Source organism: Acyrthosiphon pisum, chromosome A2 (assembly GCF_005508785.2).
Source record: "Acyrthosiphon pisum isolate AL4f chromosome A2, pea_aphid_22Mar2018_4r6ur, whole genome shotgun sequence".
Lineage (NCBI taxonomy): Eukaryota > Metazoa > Arthropoda > Insecta > Hemiptera > Aphididae > Acyrthosiphon > Acyrthosiphon pisum.
The window spans coordinates 78,168,851-78,184,314 of record NC_042495.1 but is presented as its reverse complement, the minus strand read 5'-3'; the positions used below and the strand labels follow the sequence as shown (position 1 = coordinate 78,184,314).

The 15,464-nt window shown below is 28.3% G+C and overlaps 3 protein-coding genes across 3 annotated transcripts in view; 1 reads left to right on the top strand and 2 right to left on the bottom strand.

Annotated features, from left to right (window-relative positions):
- The first annotated feature begins 574 nt into the window (after window positions 1-574).
- On the top strand, window positions 575-3,858 carry LOC100162044 (glycine--tRNA ligase). The gene is given in 14 exon segments (XM_008185624.3): window positions 575-840; window positions 922-1,126; window positions 1,203-1,344; window positions 1,413-1,724; window positions 1,794-1,943; window positions 2,017-2,179; window positions 2,251-2,415; window positions 2,503-2,629; window positions 2,691-2,814; window positions 2,941-3,094; window positions 3,096-3,158; window positions 3,222-3,315; window positions 3,399-3,586; window positions 3,656-3,858. Coding segments are annotated over 14 exon segments (2,232 nt in total). The 5' UTR covers window positions 575-603; the 3' UTR covers window positions 3,764-3,858.
- Window positions 3,859-6,644: 2,786 nt separating this feature from the next.
- On the bottom strand, window positions 6,645-8,003 carry LOC100164105 (ER membrane protein complex subunit 3). Its single transcript, XM_001945663.3, has 2 exons — window positions 7,247-8,003; window positions 6,645-7,189 (listed from the first exon to the last, which is right to left on the bottom strand). The coding sequence occupies exons 1-2, from the start codon at window positions 7,701-7,703 to the stop codon at window positions 6,897-6,899; spliced, it is 750 nt and encodes a 249-aa protein (XP_001945698.1). The 5' UTR covers window positions 7,704-8,003; the 3' UTR covers window positions 6,645-6,896.
- A 4,465-nt stretch (window positions 8,004-12,468) lies between these two features.
- The window catches only part of LOC100575431 (pancreas transcription factor 1 subunit alpha), a 7,198-nt gene continuing 4,202 nt past the window's right edge, over window positions 12,469-15,464 (bottom strand). The window contains exon 3 of the mRNA XM_003245006.4: window positions 12,469-12,955. Within this exon, the coding sequence (XP_003245054.1) occupies window positions 12,780-12,955 (176 nt within the window). The 3' untranslated portion in view covers window positions 12,469-12,779. The remainder of the gene's footprint in view (window positions 12,956-15,464) is intronic.

The following is a 15,464-nucleotide window of genomic DNA, read 5'->3' as shown; positions in this document are numbered from 1 at the left end:
TGAATACTAGAATAAAATAATATTATATAGTCTTCACTCTTCAAGCTTTACACGATTAAAATACATTTATAAGAGCTTTATAGGTAATCATGCTCTCTATCTGATTACTCACTAGCACGATGAAGATATACATCTTAAATCGTGCTCACTAGTCAGTAGTCATACCCGAGTCATATACCTATAATAATGTACTGACTAGACTGAGTTCTAACCAGTCGTGTACTAGTGAGTATCACGATTTAAGATAATATCACCGAATTTGACGGTCATATACTTAATATCTTAAACCGTGGTGAGTACTCAACTGAGTGGGGACCACGGTCCATGAACATATTATAATAACAGTGAGGGGGCAGTGGCTAGAGAGTTAGTACTATCGCAATTCGCAAAATTGAAAATTAAAAATACCATAGACATATAAAACGTTGTTTTATATGTCTATGAAAAATACTGATTATTATCCATTCGAAAAGATAATAATACCTACTATCTTATCGTGTGTTCAACCAATGAAAATATACGCCATCTACTCGTGTATAAAGGCTTAAAAATTATAACCAATGATATCAGTCATATTCTCATATTATTTATCCTGATCTAGGTATGTCACGTTTGCAGTGTCTGAATTTGAAATTGGTCATCAAACAAATACTTACTGCTGGAGAAATCGGTGTTCAGACTCGTGTGTCCGCCAACACTCGAAATTTTTCGAAATTGAGTAATTGGGGCACTAAAAAGTCAGCTACCCACGTGAAGATTGTCAACCATCATCCAGATACCATGGCGGATACACAAGTCGAACAAATTTTGGCTCCCTTGAGAGAGGCTGTAAAGAAACAAGTGAGTGGACACAGATTATTTTGTAAATATATTAACAGAACAATGAGTGATATTATGTGCGTTTTCATTTGTTTTTGGCAGGGTCTCGTGGTGAGATCTATGAAAGAATCAAATGCCTCAGATATGGAAGTGAAAAAAGCCGTCGGAGAGTTGAAAGCGTTGAAGAAACAATTAGATGATAAAGAGTTGGCTTTACAACCACCCTCAGAAACATTTAATAGGTCTAAATTTTCAGACCTCATGATCCGTAGATTTTTTTACGACCAATCCTTTTCTATTTATGGAGGTATGCCAAGATTTATGGAATACTAACAGCATAATATATATTCATAAATTTAAAATTGTTGTGTAATGTTATTTAGGCATTGCTGGTTTATATGATTTTGGACCAATGGGTTGTGCATTGAAATCAAATATTTTAGAACAATGGAAACGGTTTTTTATTCTTGAAGAACAGATGCTTGAAATTGATTGTTCAATGCTGACACCGGAACGAGTTTTAGAGTAAAACTTTATTTCAGAATCCTTGTAGGTAACTTTTGATATTTCTCTTGTATTTTAATCCATTTAAGGACTTCGGGACATGTGGAAAAGTTTGCTGATACTATGGTAAAAGATAAAAAAACTGGAGAATGCTTCAGACTTGACCATTTAATCAAAAATCGCTTGGAAACTTTAATCAAGGATAAAAAACAAACTCCTGAAGTTAAAGAAGAATGCAAAGATATTATAATTAAATTGGATGGTATGACTACAGAGCAAATGTCTGATATTGTAAACAAATTTAACATGAAATCACCTACTACTGGAAATGATCTTTCTGAACCCGTTGATTTTAATCTTATGTTTGCTACTCAGATTGGACCTACTGGAGACCAAAAGGGGTTCGTAGTTGTGGTTTAAATTTAAATGTTATAATATGAGACTTATTAAAATATTTACTGTTAAATTAGATTTTTGAGACCAGAAACTGCACAAGGTATATTTGTCAATTTCAAACGTTTACTTGAGTTTAATCAAGGGAGATTGCCATTTGCTGCTGCTCAAATTGGTAATGCTTTTCGAAATGAAATTTCTCCTCGTTCTGGTTTATTAAGAGTTCGGTAAATTTAAATTTTATATTTATATTATTTAATAAAATAGAATAGTATAAAAAATGAAATATACTCATCTTAGGGAATTTACTATGGCTGAAATAGAACATTTCTGTGACCCAAGCGATAAATCACATTCAAAATTTAGTGATGTAGAAAATACCATAATGAGGTTATACAGTGCTTGTAATCAAATGGATGGACAACCTCCTGTTGACATCACAATTGGTCAAGCTGTATCTAAAGTAAAAAATCATAGATTACATTAGACAAATTAAGAACTTAATTAATTATTAACACTTATATTTATTATCAGGGTATGGTAGCTAATCAAACATTGGGATACTTCATGGCTCGTATTTACATGTTTATGATGAAAATTGGAGTGAACAAAGAAAAATTAAGATTTCGACAACACATGTCAAATGAAATGGCTCATTATGCTGTTGACTGCTGGGATGCTGAGTGTCTAACTTCTTATGTGAGTTTTTTTTATTTATTTAGGCTTAAAGTTGAAAAATACATTATTTAACAGTAATTATAATTTTTTTAATACTTTTTTTAATAGGGTTGGGTAGAGTGTATTGGTTGTGCTGATCGGTCAGCATATGACCTCACTAAACATGGTGAAGAAACTAAACAAAGATTAGTGGCTGAAAGAAAATTGCCTGCACCTAAAACAATTCAAGTTACAGGTAAGTACTATATTTTTATTAAATTAATTTATGATTTAACCTTGAAGCTATGTTTTTATAGAATTGGAAATGGATAAAGGTTTGATTGGTAAGACACTACGCAAAGATTCCAAAGAGTGTGTTGAAAAATTATCAAAACTGTCAATAAACGAAGTTAAACAATTACACAAATTCATTGATAATGGGTAATATAATTTTGGAATACTTAAAACACTATTTACAATATGTAGGTAGTTTATCTAAAAATTATAAAAACTATTTATTAGAAGATAAATACATAAATCTAATTTTATTATTTTTGTTACTTTAAGAAAACGTGATCCAACTACTGGATTAACTTTGTGTAAAATTGGTAATAAAGAATTCCAGATAAACAAAGAAATGATCCCACTCAAATCTTATTCAAAAACTATACATGTTGAAGAGATTGTTCCTAATGTAATAGAACCATCATTTGGTATTGGCCCGAATTATTTATACATTATTAGAACATACATTTAAAATTCGTGAAAAGGATGAGCAAAGAACTGTAAATATATTACAAGTATTTGAATAGCTAAATACAATTTTCATAAAATATATTTATTTTCAGTACTTATCATTGCCTCCATTAGTAGCACCTTTAAAATGTTGTGTTCTTCCATTGCTTGACAATGATAAGTTCACACCCCTAGTATCTATGTTGTGTAAGTATTGCAAAATAAAAATAATAATATATAATTTAATTTAAGATATATCTTTTAAATTAAAAAATGTATTTTTTTTTTAGCCAAAAGCTTATGCCTGAAAGGTGTATCAAATAAAATTGATGATTCAAGTGGGTCTGTAGGACGCCGGTATGCAAGAACCGACGAGATAGCAGTACCTTATTGCATTACTGTAGATTTTGACTCATTGGTTGAACCCCAATCGGTAACCATACGAGAGAGGGATTCAATGGAACAAATCCGAGTACCTGTAAGAACAATAGCAGTTTGATAAACAATTAGTTGTTAATATTTATTTACATTATTGTTATTATTTTAGGTATCTGATGTTGTGGATTTGGTATACAATTTATCACAAGGCAATACTGTTTGGAATGTAGCTAAAGCTAAATATCCTATATTTGAGTCTCAACAGACAAATGAATAATGTCATTTAAAATAAATATACATTTATATTAATATATAATTATTACACTTCATTTCAGAAATAAAATACAACTTTGTATATGCAATAGATGTAAAGGTATTTGTATTTATATATTTTTTACAATGAATTCCCATTGTACGTATAAAATAAAAATTGATACATATTATATTAAATTCAATGTTCTAATACCAATTATTATACAAACCAATATACTGTGGTCTGTGTTATTAAATTTAAAGGCAAGATTATTATGTAGGCAATTTTATGTGCTTTTTATTATATTTTAATTTAAAGTGTGTTATGATTATTTTAAAATGGTAAATTGTAAATTGTTTGTACATCTTAAAATACTCATAACTCGCTTTAAAATTAAAATATAATAAAAAAGGCCATAAGGTTGCCCAGATAATTATCTTACCTTTACATTTTATAATATGTAAATTCCATCTAATTATTAAATTAACGTAGCTACACGTGTTCTGTTGAGCGTAGAATTTGCTATGTTACGCACTTGTAAGATGGAGACAACACATGTGGGTATCACGTCCTCATAACTCAAAAGGGTAATATTAACAATATGTGTCAGAATTTTGGCTAGTGGCATGATTTATTCAATTTTTATCAGTTTAGTTTATTAATTATTTTAACACTATTGGAGTTTTCCAATTTTCCGCAATTTCATTAAATTTAAAAATTATATTTTATATTTCAGTTCCTACCTTAATTATAATACTTTTGTACTAATCTACTGTCTGATACATATTTATGGAGGGGGGGGGTTGTTAATTCGATTTATTATATTAACAATAATGACTTCACTGGAAAAGCTCCTTCATGCTTCTTTGATATGTTGATTTTTGATAAATATTTTTTATTTAAAAGATGAGAAATTTTTTCAAAATATAGCCAACATTTTTATTTTGCTTTAAACTGTGCTAGAAAAATAGCAAATATTACTCATTTTTCAAAAGTATATTTTAGCATCTAGTTATAATTTTGAAAATTGGCTTTTGATCTGACCTGCTAAATGTTCTTTTAGAAAAAAAAAATTTTAAATTCTAACTATTCTACAGAGTGAGAGTTTTTCCTGTAAGACATGTTTTTGTACTAAAAACGGTACAGCTCCAATGCCCTTAGTAAATACATTATTTGTATTTTATATATCGTTTTAATTAATAATAACAAGTTTATTATTATTTTTAAAATATTAAATCATTAGCCTGAAATTTAGTAATTTCCTTGAACATCCAAAATACTACAGAAATAAGTGGCAAGGGAAAACTTTTGGGCCAGACGTCAACTTTACTGTCAAATACCTAAAATATTATCTTATATTTTACTGCCTAAAATTTAATAAAATATAAACCAATTTCAATATTATTAATTATTTAAATCTATAAAATGTGTATAACACATTAGTGTACTCTGTACAATATGGTTTAATGTCTCAGATTTTTTTGATTTTCTCACTTTTACTCTTTACAAATGAAACAGCTTAACTGTAAATTAGATTGTAATCTGTGGTTTGTACTCTGTATCATCATATTGAATTTGATCTAAATGTACAACAAATAGTACTTTTTAAGTAGTGATATTAATAGATATTTTTTTCTTCAAATCAAATTACATAACGGTTTAAATTATAATGTTTTTTGTGTTACAAATACAGACTTTTAGTCGTAGCTAATTGTTTTTTATATTATGAATTAATATGAATGTAATAATTTAACAATAAAACCACACTTATAAATTATACGTATCACAAAAACAAAAATTATTAAAAATGTAACTTTTGTTTGTCTAGAAAAAGTTATGCTATTACATTATGTCATTATGCCATTACTAGATTATTATGTATCTAGCTTATTATTCATATGATATATATTCATACTGAGTGTAAGCACAACTATGAGGGTTCAAAATGTGGAAGTTTCAAATTATATGGACGAAATTGTATTTTGCATGTTGATGCATATTTGAGAGGTTAAGGCATATTTTGTTATTAAATCATATAATTTATATAATATAGTCTTATAAATACATTATTTTATACACTTTTAATAAAAAAATAACTTAATATTTCCATGGTCCTTTTTAAAATAAAACGAGGATTAATATGTTGTATTAACAGTTATATCAACAATTAATATTAAATAATTAAAAAAATCTTTTTGATAATCAAAATTTAGATGCAATTCAAATCAACTGATTTGGTTATTTCTTGCTAAACATAAAAATAAAAGTGATTCTAATCATTCTTTAGAACATTATTGACTAGTTTATACTTTGCAAAACAAACTTGGTAAAAATATATTGTCTATTTGAATCCACTAACCATTTATAAATAGTATGACGTATATGTACCAACTGGAATATATTTAATTGATGCTAATAATTTGACTTGAGAGTACAAATCTTTATTAAAAATTTTGAAATTCTTTTAAAACTGAATAATCTATTTTCATAGATTGAGGTATGCATACCTCAGCTCTGTGGATATCATTTGTACTATTTATTTTGTAGCTTAAATATTAAATAAAGCCCCGTAATGAATAAAAGTTGTACAAATAGCCATGGGCCCTGGCCCCCTGTCCGCACGCCTATGCATATAATATTATGTACTTCTATTTACCATGTGACTAGTTACTAATATTATTTTATAACAGAATATTGCCCAGTGTGGCAGTGTGTCATCCATAATAACTTACAACTAACAAGTACTTTCAATCAAATTTAAATGTAATTTATTGTGTAAACAATTATTATTACATTAAGTTAAAATTTGATTATTTTATTAGAAACATACAATCTGTGCCCTAGCACCCATAGGGCACAATAAGAATGTATGCTACAAGAATAAAAACATGAATAAAAAATTTGATTATTAAAAACAAAATTTAATGAGGATATAAATTAGTACCACACTAAATAATGAAGATAAACAATCACATGAATGAATAAATAGATTATTTTAATTATAAGTTTAATTATTACAAAACCAAAATTAAATACATGAACACTACATAAAAAGTAAGATAACTTAAAAAAGAAAAAAACAATGATAGGTATTATTTAACTCTTTATACACCTTACTTGGAATAGAAAAACCATGTTCACTTCAAATCTCAAATTGTTACTTAATACTTTTATTCAATAATACATTAAGCACTTCATTATCAAGATCTGCAAGGGCCCATTTATGAGAGCTAATTTCCAATGCTTCCCATTCTGCTTTAAAAGCTACTTTTGGATCCATAGGCATGGACATAGCAGCACCGGACATTTGATCTTGCATCAAACGTGACTGATCTGCAGCATTATTTTCACCTAAAACTAGTGCATATATGCTCCGAAGCCCAAATACATTTAAAAAATACCACGAAGCAGACGACACCCAAGCTGCATCTAATGAAACCAATTCAATACCTAACAAAGAAACAAAAAATTAAAACATATAATAACCGGTCATACTAAGCAAATTACCTCTTTGTAACATTGGTTTGAAACGTAGGGTTAAGGGAAATGGTACTTTGGTAGTGACAAATCCAGAGAACATCCAATTGATCCAACCACCAATGACCACCATTGGCAAGACGTTGGTAACGTTTCCTTTCAACATTTCAGTCATCATACTTGGATCAGGCATAGCTGTTTGAGCAGGAGCTGCTCTTTTTTGGGTCTTAAAGTAACCATTCTCCTCATTGTTAAAGTAGTGACGACGCATATAGAATCCTTGTTTAGATATGTATCGACCATTTTCACGTAGCATGCGTGATCTAATTAGCACTTGACTATCCTGTACTTGTGTCAGCTCAACTTTTTTTTGAGACGTGATTAACAATGACACATAATGCCGAATGACCCCGACAAGGAACGTGATCAATACAATCGGTAAAAAGACCCAACCTCGAATATTGATGTCCAACACCAACTCAGCCATATTCTTATAAAGTTAAGCCGCAAAACTAAAATAATATGGACATTAATACGATTAAGTAGTAACAAACTCGTAACCGATGAAATTAGGAATTCAGTTGTTTGTATTATTCAATATATTTAATAGAATTTAAATGTAATTTGTGTCATGATTCAATGAATGTTCATAGTATCACAGAATTACAGAATTACAGAATAGAATAACGAATATTGAATCTGCAGGTATTGAATATAATAAATTGACTATTGAGCACGAACTTTTTATCTTAGAGCATTTCATTGCCAAAATAATTATCCTGATATCAGAATATTATCATTTATCGTAGTGATGGTGTTAAAAAGTAACAGTCATACCACATAATAGATTAAAATATACGGTCACTGGTTCACTGCTACTGACGATGTAGAGAGCTGAGATATCTTCTCTACATCGTGCTGCTACTTTTCCCGATAGTGCCTTGATCATTTTTTTTTAACTTGCCAATACACTGAATACATACATGTTGATGTATTTTAACCACGGATATAGATACTATGGTTGCACGACGGCCCATATTGGATCACAGTGCTGAGCGGCGCCGAATGTTCTTATCAATTCTGACAAAAAGTCGCGTTTTACTAGCGCCCTCTACAACTACTACTAAGTACGGTAACCAAACCGGGTTACCTAGCCACGGTGGAGCGCTAGTATGTCGCGACTTTTTTTTGTATGGATACTATGTATGTATTTATGTAACTTGATAAGAACATTTGGCGCCGTCATATTATTGTTCGTTGTGCAACCATAGTATCTATATCCCGTGATTTTAACCTATAATATTAATAATTAATGTCTATAGTACCACAGAATAACCAGAAGAGACACCTTTTCAGTTTAACATGGGTTCTTATGGGGTACAGATTTGCAACACCTGGTGGAATATCAGTGCTGCCGTTAGAAAGATAATTCCCATTATTCTTTGTTCCTAGCGCGACTGTTATTCCCTGAACCATTGATTATAGAATAATCTATTCTATAATCAATGCCCGAACAGAGGCAGCTATATGGACAGCTGATGTCGTAAGTAAGTAAACAAACCCTTATCAGTGTGACCAGACAAAAAGAATTCTACATTTTTATTATATACATGGATACACTGATATTCCACCAAATTGAACAGATTTTTGAGTGCTCAGCGAGTGTCCATTCTGGTTATTCTGTGATAGTACTATAGTTATCTATTGTATTTGTTTAAAGGTATAATGTTTTTGTTAGATAAGTTAGATTAATAAAATGTATGTACCTAGTGGTATATACCTAAGTTCACAAAAATATTTTTGATTTTATTATACTTTCACGACAAACAAAATGTTCATGATCTCCACGAACATATTATTATAATATAAGCATCAAGCATTATAATAAAATATATACGCACATTTTATCATGTCCCTAAAAATGTCAGGTTGAGCCTGGGCTTGACCGTCTCGCCCCGTGCGTACGTGAGCACGCCTATGTGATAGGCCAATAAGTTTGTGTTGGGCAGTATAAATGCAGTCGAGAGAAATCTATAGAAACATAAATAATTTATAATTATTATAATATTAGTTATTATATCGCGATGTTATATATTAGCTTCAAATTAGTGACTTAGATTTTGAAGCCTTGAAGGAATCTTGCCGTCATAATATTGTACCTACAATCTATACAAAATAACAGTCCTGTAAAGAATACTTTTAAAAAGTACTTGAGTAAATACTCAAATACATTTTTTTTTTTAAGTATTTAAGATACTACTCAATTACTTTAATTGTAAAGTATTTCAAATACTACTCAAATACTTTGAATAAGTATTTGGAATACTTTTCAAATACTTTTGGTTTTTAAAGTGGGTTTCTAATTATCGTAATATAAACACATAGGAAGTAGGTAATCTAATAGTTATCTAATAGTTTTAAAGGGAATATTGTTATTCAATATTCAATAACTTTATTTAGAAATCTGGTTTTCACAAACCTTTGGACTTCAGCAAACACAGAAATACAGAATATTAAATAAAACTATTATTCTATTATTGTAGTTGACAATAATATTTTTCCAACCAATTATTTCGAATAAAAATAAAATGTTCGAAATAAAAAACCAAAGTATTCAATACCAAAAAGTATTTAATACAAAAAAAAAGTATTTAAAATACCATTCAAAATACTTCATGCTGAAAGTATTTAAAAAGTTATTCAATACTTAAAAAAGTATTTGAATACTTTTACTCAAATACTTTACAGGACTGCATAATAAATATATTTTAGTATTTTAAAATTTACTTTACAAGTCTTATAAGTTGTAATATAATATAATATATGTTAGGTACATATTATTATAACTAAGTCTGGTGTCCGGGATTGTACATTTCGAAATGTGCAGTACTGCAGTGATTTTTGTACAGGTCGCGCGATATGTATAGGTACAAAATAGATAGATTTTTTAATGTACCTACTACCTACCTAATTCGCGATGTGTTCACCAATCACTGTACAATTAATGACAACACTTAAAAATTATCTAAACGATTTTACAATATTCTATACACCTACTGCGTTTTTCAGAAGTATAACTTCAGCAGACTTTAATCTGGACTATACCTACATAATTATATTTATTGTTTTTACAACTTAAGTTGTATTGTATCTCATTTTTTCGGCATAAATATAAACTAATTTAGTAATACATTTAACATTTAAAGAAATAGAAATAGTAATAATAATAATAAAAACTTCTATATACGCTAATAACGTATTTGTTGTGGAAGCGAAATGAACAATAATAATAAAAAAAAATCCGTAAACTGCCAAGACTGAGTCAAATTATTTTGAAAATGTTATCAAATAATAGTATAGAAACTGATAAAATAAACATTTGGGATAAATTTCAAGTACGTACGGTTATTCATTTTTGGACAACAATTAAGAAAACCATTCTAAGAGAAATCAAGTGAATACAGTTGGTACAATTCGTTAAAATTTAAACTTCAAAGGCTCACAAATAATTAACTTGACTTTCCAGTAGGCATCGTTTTTGGTTAAAGGTATAGAAAAACTTCTAAGGAATCTTGAATTCAATTTTAAAATCTTGGATATAAAAAGAAAATTTTTAGGAATTTATAACTTAAAATTATAAGCAAAATTTTCTGATTTTAACTCATAAAAAATTATTGTAAATTTGTGCTCAAATAAAGATGCATAAAAAGAAAATTTAAAAAAGCATTACTTATTGTAAAATGTTAAGCTTAATTACAATGTATAGTTTTTGTTACCTACGCATGCAGCCATTTTCATATGATAATAAATTTTTATCTGACAATCTGACAATATATATATTATAAATATATTTAAAATATTTTGAATCTTTTTGAGTTATTTATAGTCGATTGAAATTTAAAATTTCTTTATTTAAATATATCAACAAAAAACATTTCTCTGGGTCTAAAAGCTTGTCCATTTAATACAAGTTCCTCGTAGATTTTTATAACTGCAGCAGTTAAAAAATATTAAAGATACGTAAGTACAATTTTTGTTTGAAAGTTCAAATGTTGGCAAAATTCTATAAAATCACGAAAAATTGCACATTATTTTGTAGGTTTAAAATTATAAAATGATTAGTTTATATTATAGATACCTATAATGATTGAACATTTTAAACAAGGTTTCTCATAAATAGTTCCTACCGTAAAAATCTTATTTAATGAATCTACCTTGTTAGAATATGAGATGTGTATTATTATTTATTTATTTTTCAAATGTACAACAGTCAATAGGTATTTAATATATTATTATAGTACAAATAGTTTCAATTCTTTCAAGTATTTTATTATAACGATAATACGGAACTCTGTATAGGCTATTTAGCTACATTCCTGTCGCAAGTATATTTTTGTCGGTATCTTCTAATTTGACAATAATAATTATTATATATTGCTTTCAGTTTAATCGTTGTATACGCCTTGTATCATTATAATATATTATATTATAGCATAGTACCTATGCGTATTAATAAAATATATTTTATAATGTTTTAAAACGTAATAATTATAATATTATAATCACGTAGCTCTATTCGGAACTAGAAACGATCGGGAGTTTACGTTTTTCATTATTCTCTCCAATAGTCAATAGGACATATTATATTATCATACAGGACAGGTGTCGGGTATATTATATCCGTCCATGTGCTTATAAGTCATAACTCATAACACATGGGATATATGTATCAATTACTCCAGATAAACTGTAATATATAATATATATTATCTATCTCAGTGCCTATAAACTAGTTTATAGGTCTATGGTTCAAATATGAAATTATACCTATTATAAACTTATTAAAACTTATGGGTTATCGGCTCTCATTTGCACGTAGGAATAATAATAATAACGCCATCCCACGATGTAGAGAAGATATCTTCTCTATATTGTTCACTATCATAAGCATAATATTATTACAATAAATGAATGATCCATCTATATATAGCTAGTTAATTACACAATATATATTATAGGATAATATTATTATATATTATTTTATTTTAAAGATAGATGATTACCTTAAAGTTTAAGGCTTAAACTATTAATTGAAAAAAATAAACACATCAAACTATAAACTAACAATATTAAACAATAATAAAACAAGTAAGTACGAGGTACCTATATAAAAAATAATATAGTTAATATTATAATAAAAATGTTTAAATAGGAATAAAAACAACTGAATAAGAGACATAAAGAATATAATATAACCATTGATTAAATATACTTATATATAGGTATATATTTTGATCAATGATATAACGTATGTCTTATATACAAGCCATAAGTAACTTATAAGCTATACATTATAGTTAGTAGTCGTCTTATACATTGACGCAACTATAAGGGCGTGCAAAAGTGTCTTTAGAACCCCTTGTTTTTTTTAGGTTTAACTATCATTATTATAGTGAAATAGTGAAATACCATCAATTTTATGTTTTTAAAATATGAAATATCATAGCACCCCACGTTTTCGAGGTCTAGTGGCGCGTATGGTCTTATATCTTATGTTGAGTGATTAGGTTTTACTTGAAGATGTCGAACTCGTTGAGGTTGAAGTAGATCCAGAATTACGCGGTGACCCTACTTCAGGCCTCCATAACTTTGCTCGCATTATTCCTGCGCTATTTGGACAATTTTCTTTTGCCCTCGACCAAGACAACGAGTGTAATGAATATGGAGTTCCAAACGCACCTGAAATATACAATATTTTTTATTTTCAATACGTATTTTTATTTTTTTTACTATACGTATAGATAAGTCGGGACTCAGAATAGCCATAAATCATAATAATATAATACTTATATGAACACATTATTATAAATAACTGCAGTTTAGGTAGAGATTGAAAGTTGAGGTAGGTATACTAAACAAGTTGTCTTTTAATTCATCAATAACGCTCAGTAAGTCTATCCATCACCCTCTTATAATAATGAAATTATCCAAGTTCTGATTTTTGAAATTTTTAAAAATACCTAAAGCCCACATTTTGAATTCTTAGCTTTTTATTAAACATACACATTTAAAAATTTGCCGCCTTTTAAAATGTTACAACTTTTGCCGTTCTAGGGCATCTACCCCATTTGACCCCCTTGGCCCGGCTTTGAAGATCATACTTATTAGTAAAACATAATATTTAACGGATCACAATGAATGCCATTAAGACATCATCTCCGTCATTCAGTAAATAAGTAAAATTAGGTACAGTAAAATGGGATAACTTTGATAATTTTTTACTGTTTTATGACAATTTAACTTTTTATTAATTATTTTATGGATAACTTATGTAATATTAACGATAAAACTCTCATAATAAATATTTTTTACATCATCTAGTTATGATCAATATTTCAACGTTTTAATTTTTAAATTTCTGATGTTATCTTTTGAGATATCAATCTTTTTAATATGCTATCAAAGTTACACAACGTATTGGGCAACTTTGATATCTATATTTCTTAATGTGATATCAAAGTAACCCCATTTTATGAAAAAAAAATTTAATCATCATAGTACTCTGGTGAATAAAAATATATGGGCATCAAAGTTACCCCGTGAAATCAAAGTTACCTCATTCTACGGTAGGTATATTTAATATTTTAATTAATGATTTAGTAAGGCTTTAAAATGGTACTTAAAATCTCCAAAACATGTTAAGTTTCCAGTTTCCTAAACATTATTACATATTTGCATTAGACAATGAACACATCAAGTCATTCAATATGAACAATTAACAATTAATTACAGATTGAACTTTTATCGTAATGTACAGTCGTGTATGTCTGTATGACTGTACCTATATACCTATTTTACTTTACATATTTATTACATATTTAAACTATATACATAACACATCTCAATTAATAATTTAATAAATATTAATTTTTTATATCAAGTACTTATTTATTATAATATTAAGCCTATCTAACCACAAAACTATAAAAAAATATTTTATTAGAAAAATAACAGAAATGTTTTGGATTAATTTTAAAATTAATTTTCATATTAATATTTACGTATATAAACCCATAAAAACGAAAAAAATTAACTTGATAGATGTTTAATTCTGAGAAAAGCTAAGTCATTTCAAATATGAATTAAATTATATAAGTTAAAAAGTTTAAAAAATTAACTTTTAAATTTGAACTATAGTTAATGTCCATCTTTGCGAAATGTCGGTTTGAGTATTTTGATGCAGCTTAGAGGTTATAGTGCCTCAACATTTTCCTGCTTAAAGCTTAACATGAATCGAAAATTGACAGAGACAATCTTCATAATTGGATTTTCGACCTTATTAAAATATTGGCATTTTAACAAAAATTGACAGAAAACCTCAATATTGAGAAATTATTAAAAGATTTCAATTTAAATTCAAACAGGAAATTACACATGTTTTATTAATAAACTATTACCTATCACTACATATTTCATCTATTCTGTGCCACTACCATCAATTACCTATTTTCCATAATATACTATATACCTAATAATTAATATAGTAACTACTATATTATATTATATATTGAAATTAAGACTTAATAATAAGACTTGAGTAAACAAGGTGGTGGACGAAAACACGTCGTGTCCGCACATGACTACAACACTACCAGTTATCGGTACAGGCGTACAGCAGACTCCAGCAGACTCTCCAGTCTCCTCTCACCCGACACCCACCCATAACTCATACCAGCACTGCGGCCACCAGCATATGGTTGGTAACGATTGTTTCCTACCAATTCAACAATTATTAATCAAGGGGTCCGGCGCCACTACGACTATTAGGTAGGTACATCAATCAGTCGAGTATGCCGATGTTCGAACCGGTATACCTATAGTACCTATTATTAATAGTTGAAAGCGTATCATTCTAAATAATAGATTTAACATCATTTAAGATATAAATAATTAAAGAAATCATTATTACCAAAAATCAGAGCACATGTTACAGTATTAGAATTTATGAGTTATAATTATAAATTTATATAAAATATCAAATTCATAAGAAAATTTTTTTTTTTGATTTCATATTATACACGAATGCACATATAAATATACTGATTACAACCCTCCCCCCGCTTGACAACGTAGTTGGTTTGACTTCTTCGCCGTGTACTACATAGTACATATAGGTAGGTAGCTAATATCAGGTCTTTAAAAAAATTTTAATTTTTAAATGTTATAAATGTTGGAATCTTTGCTATTT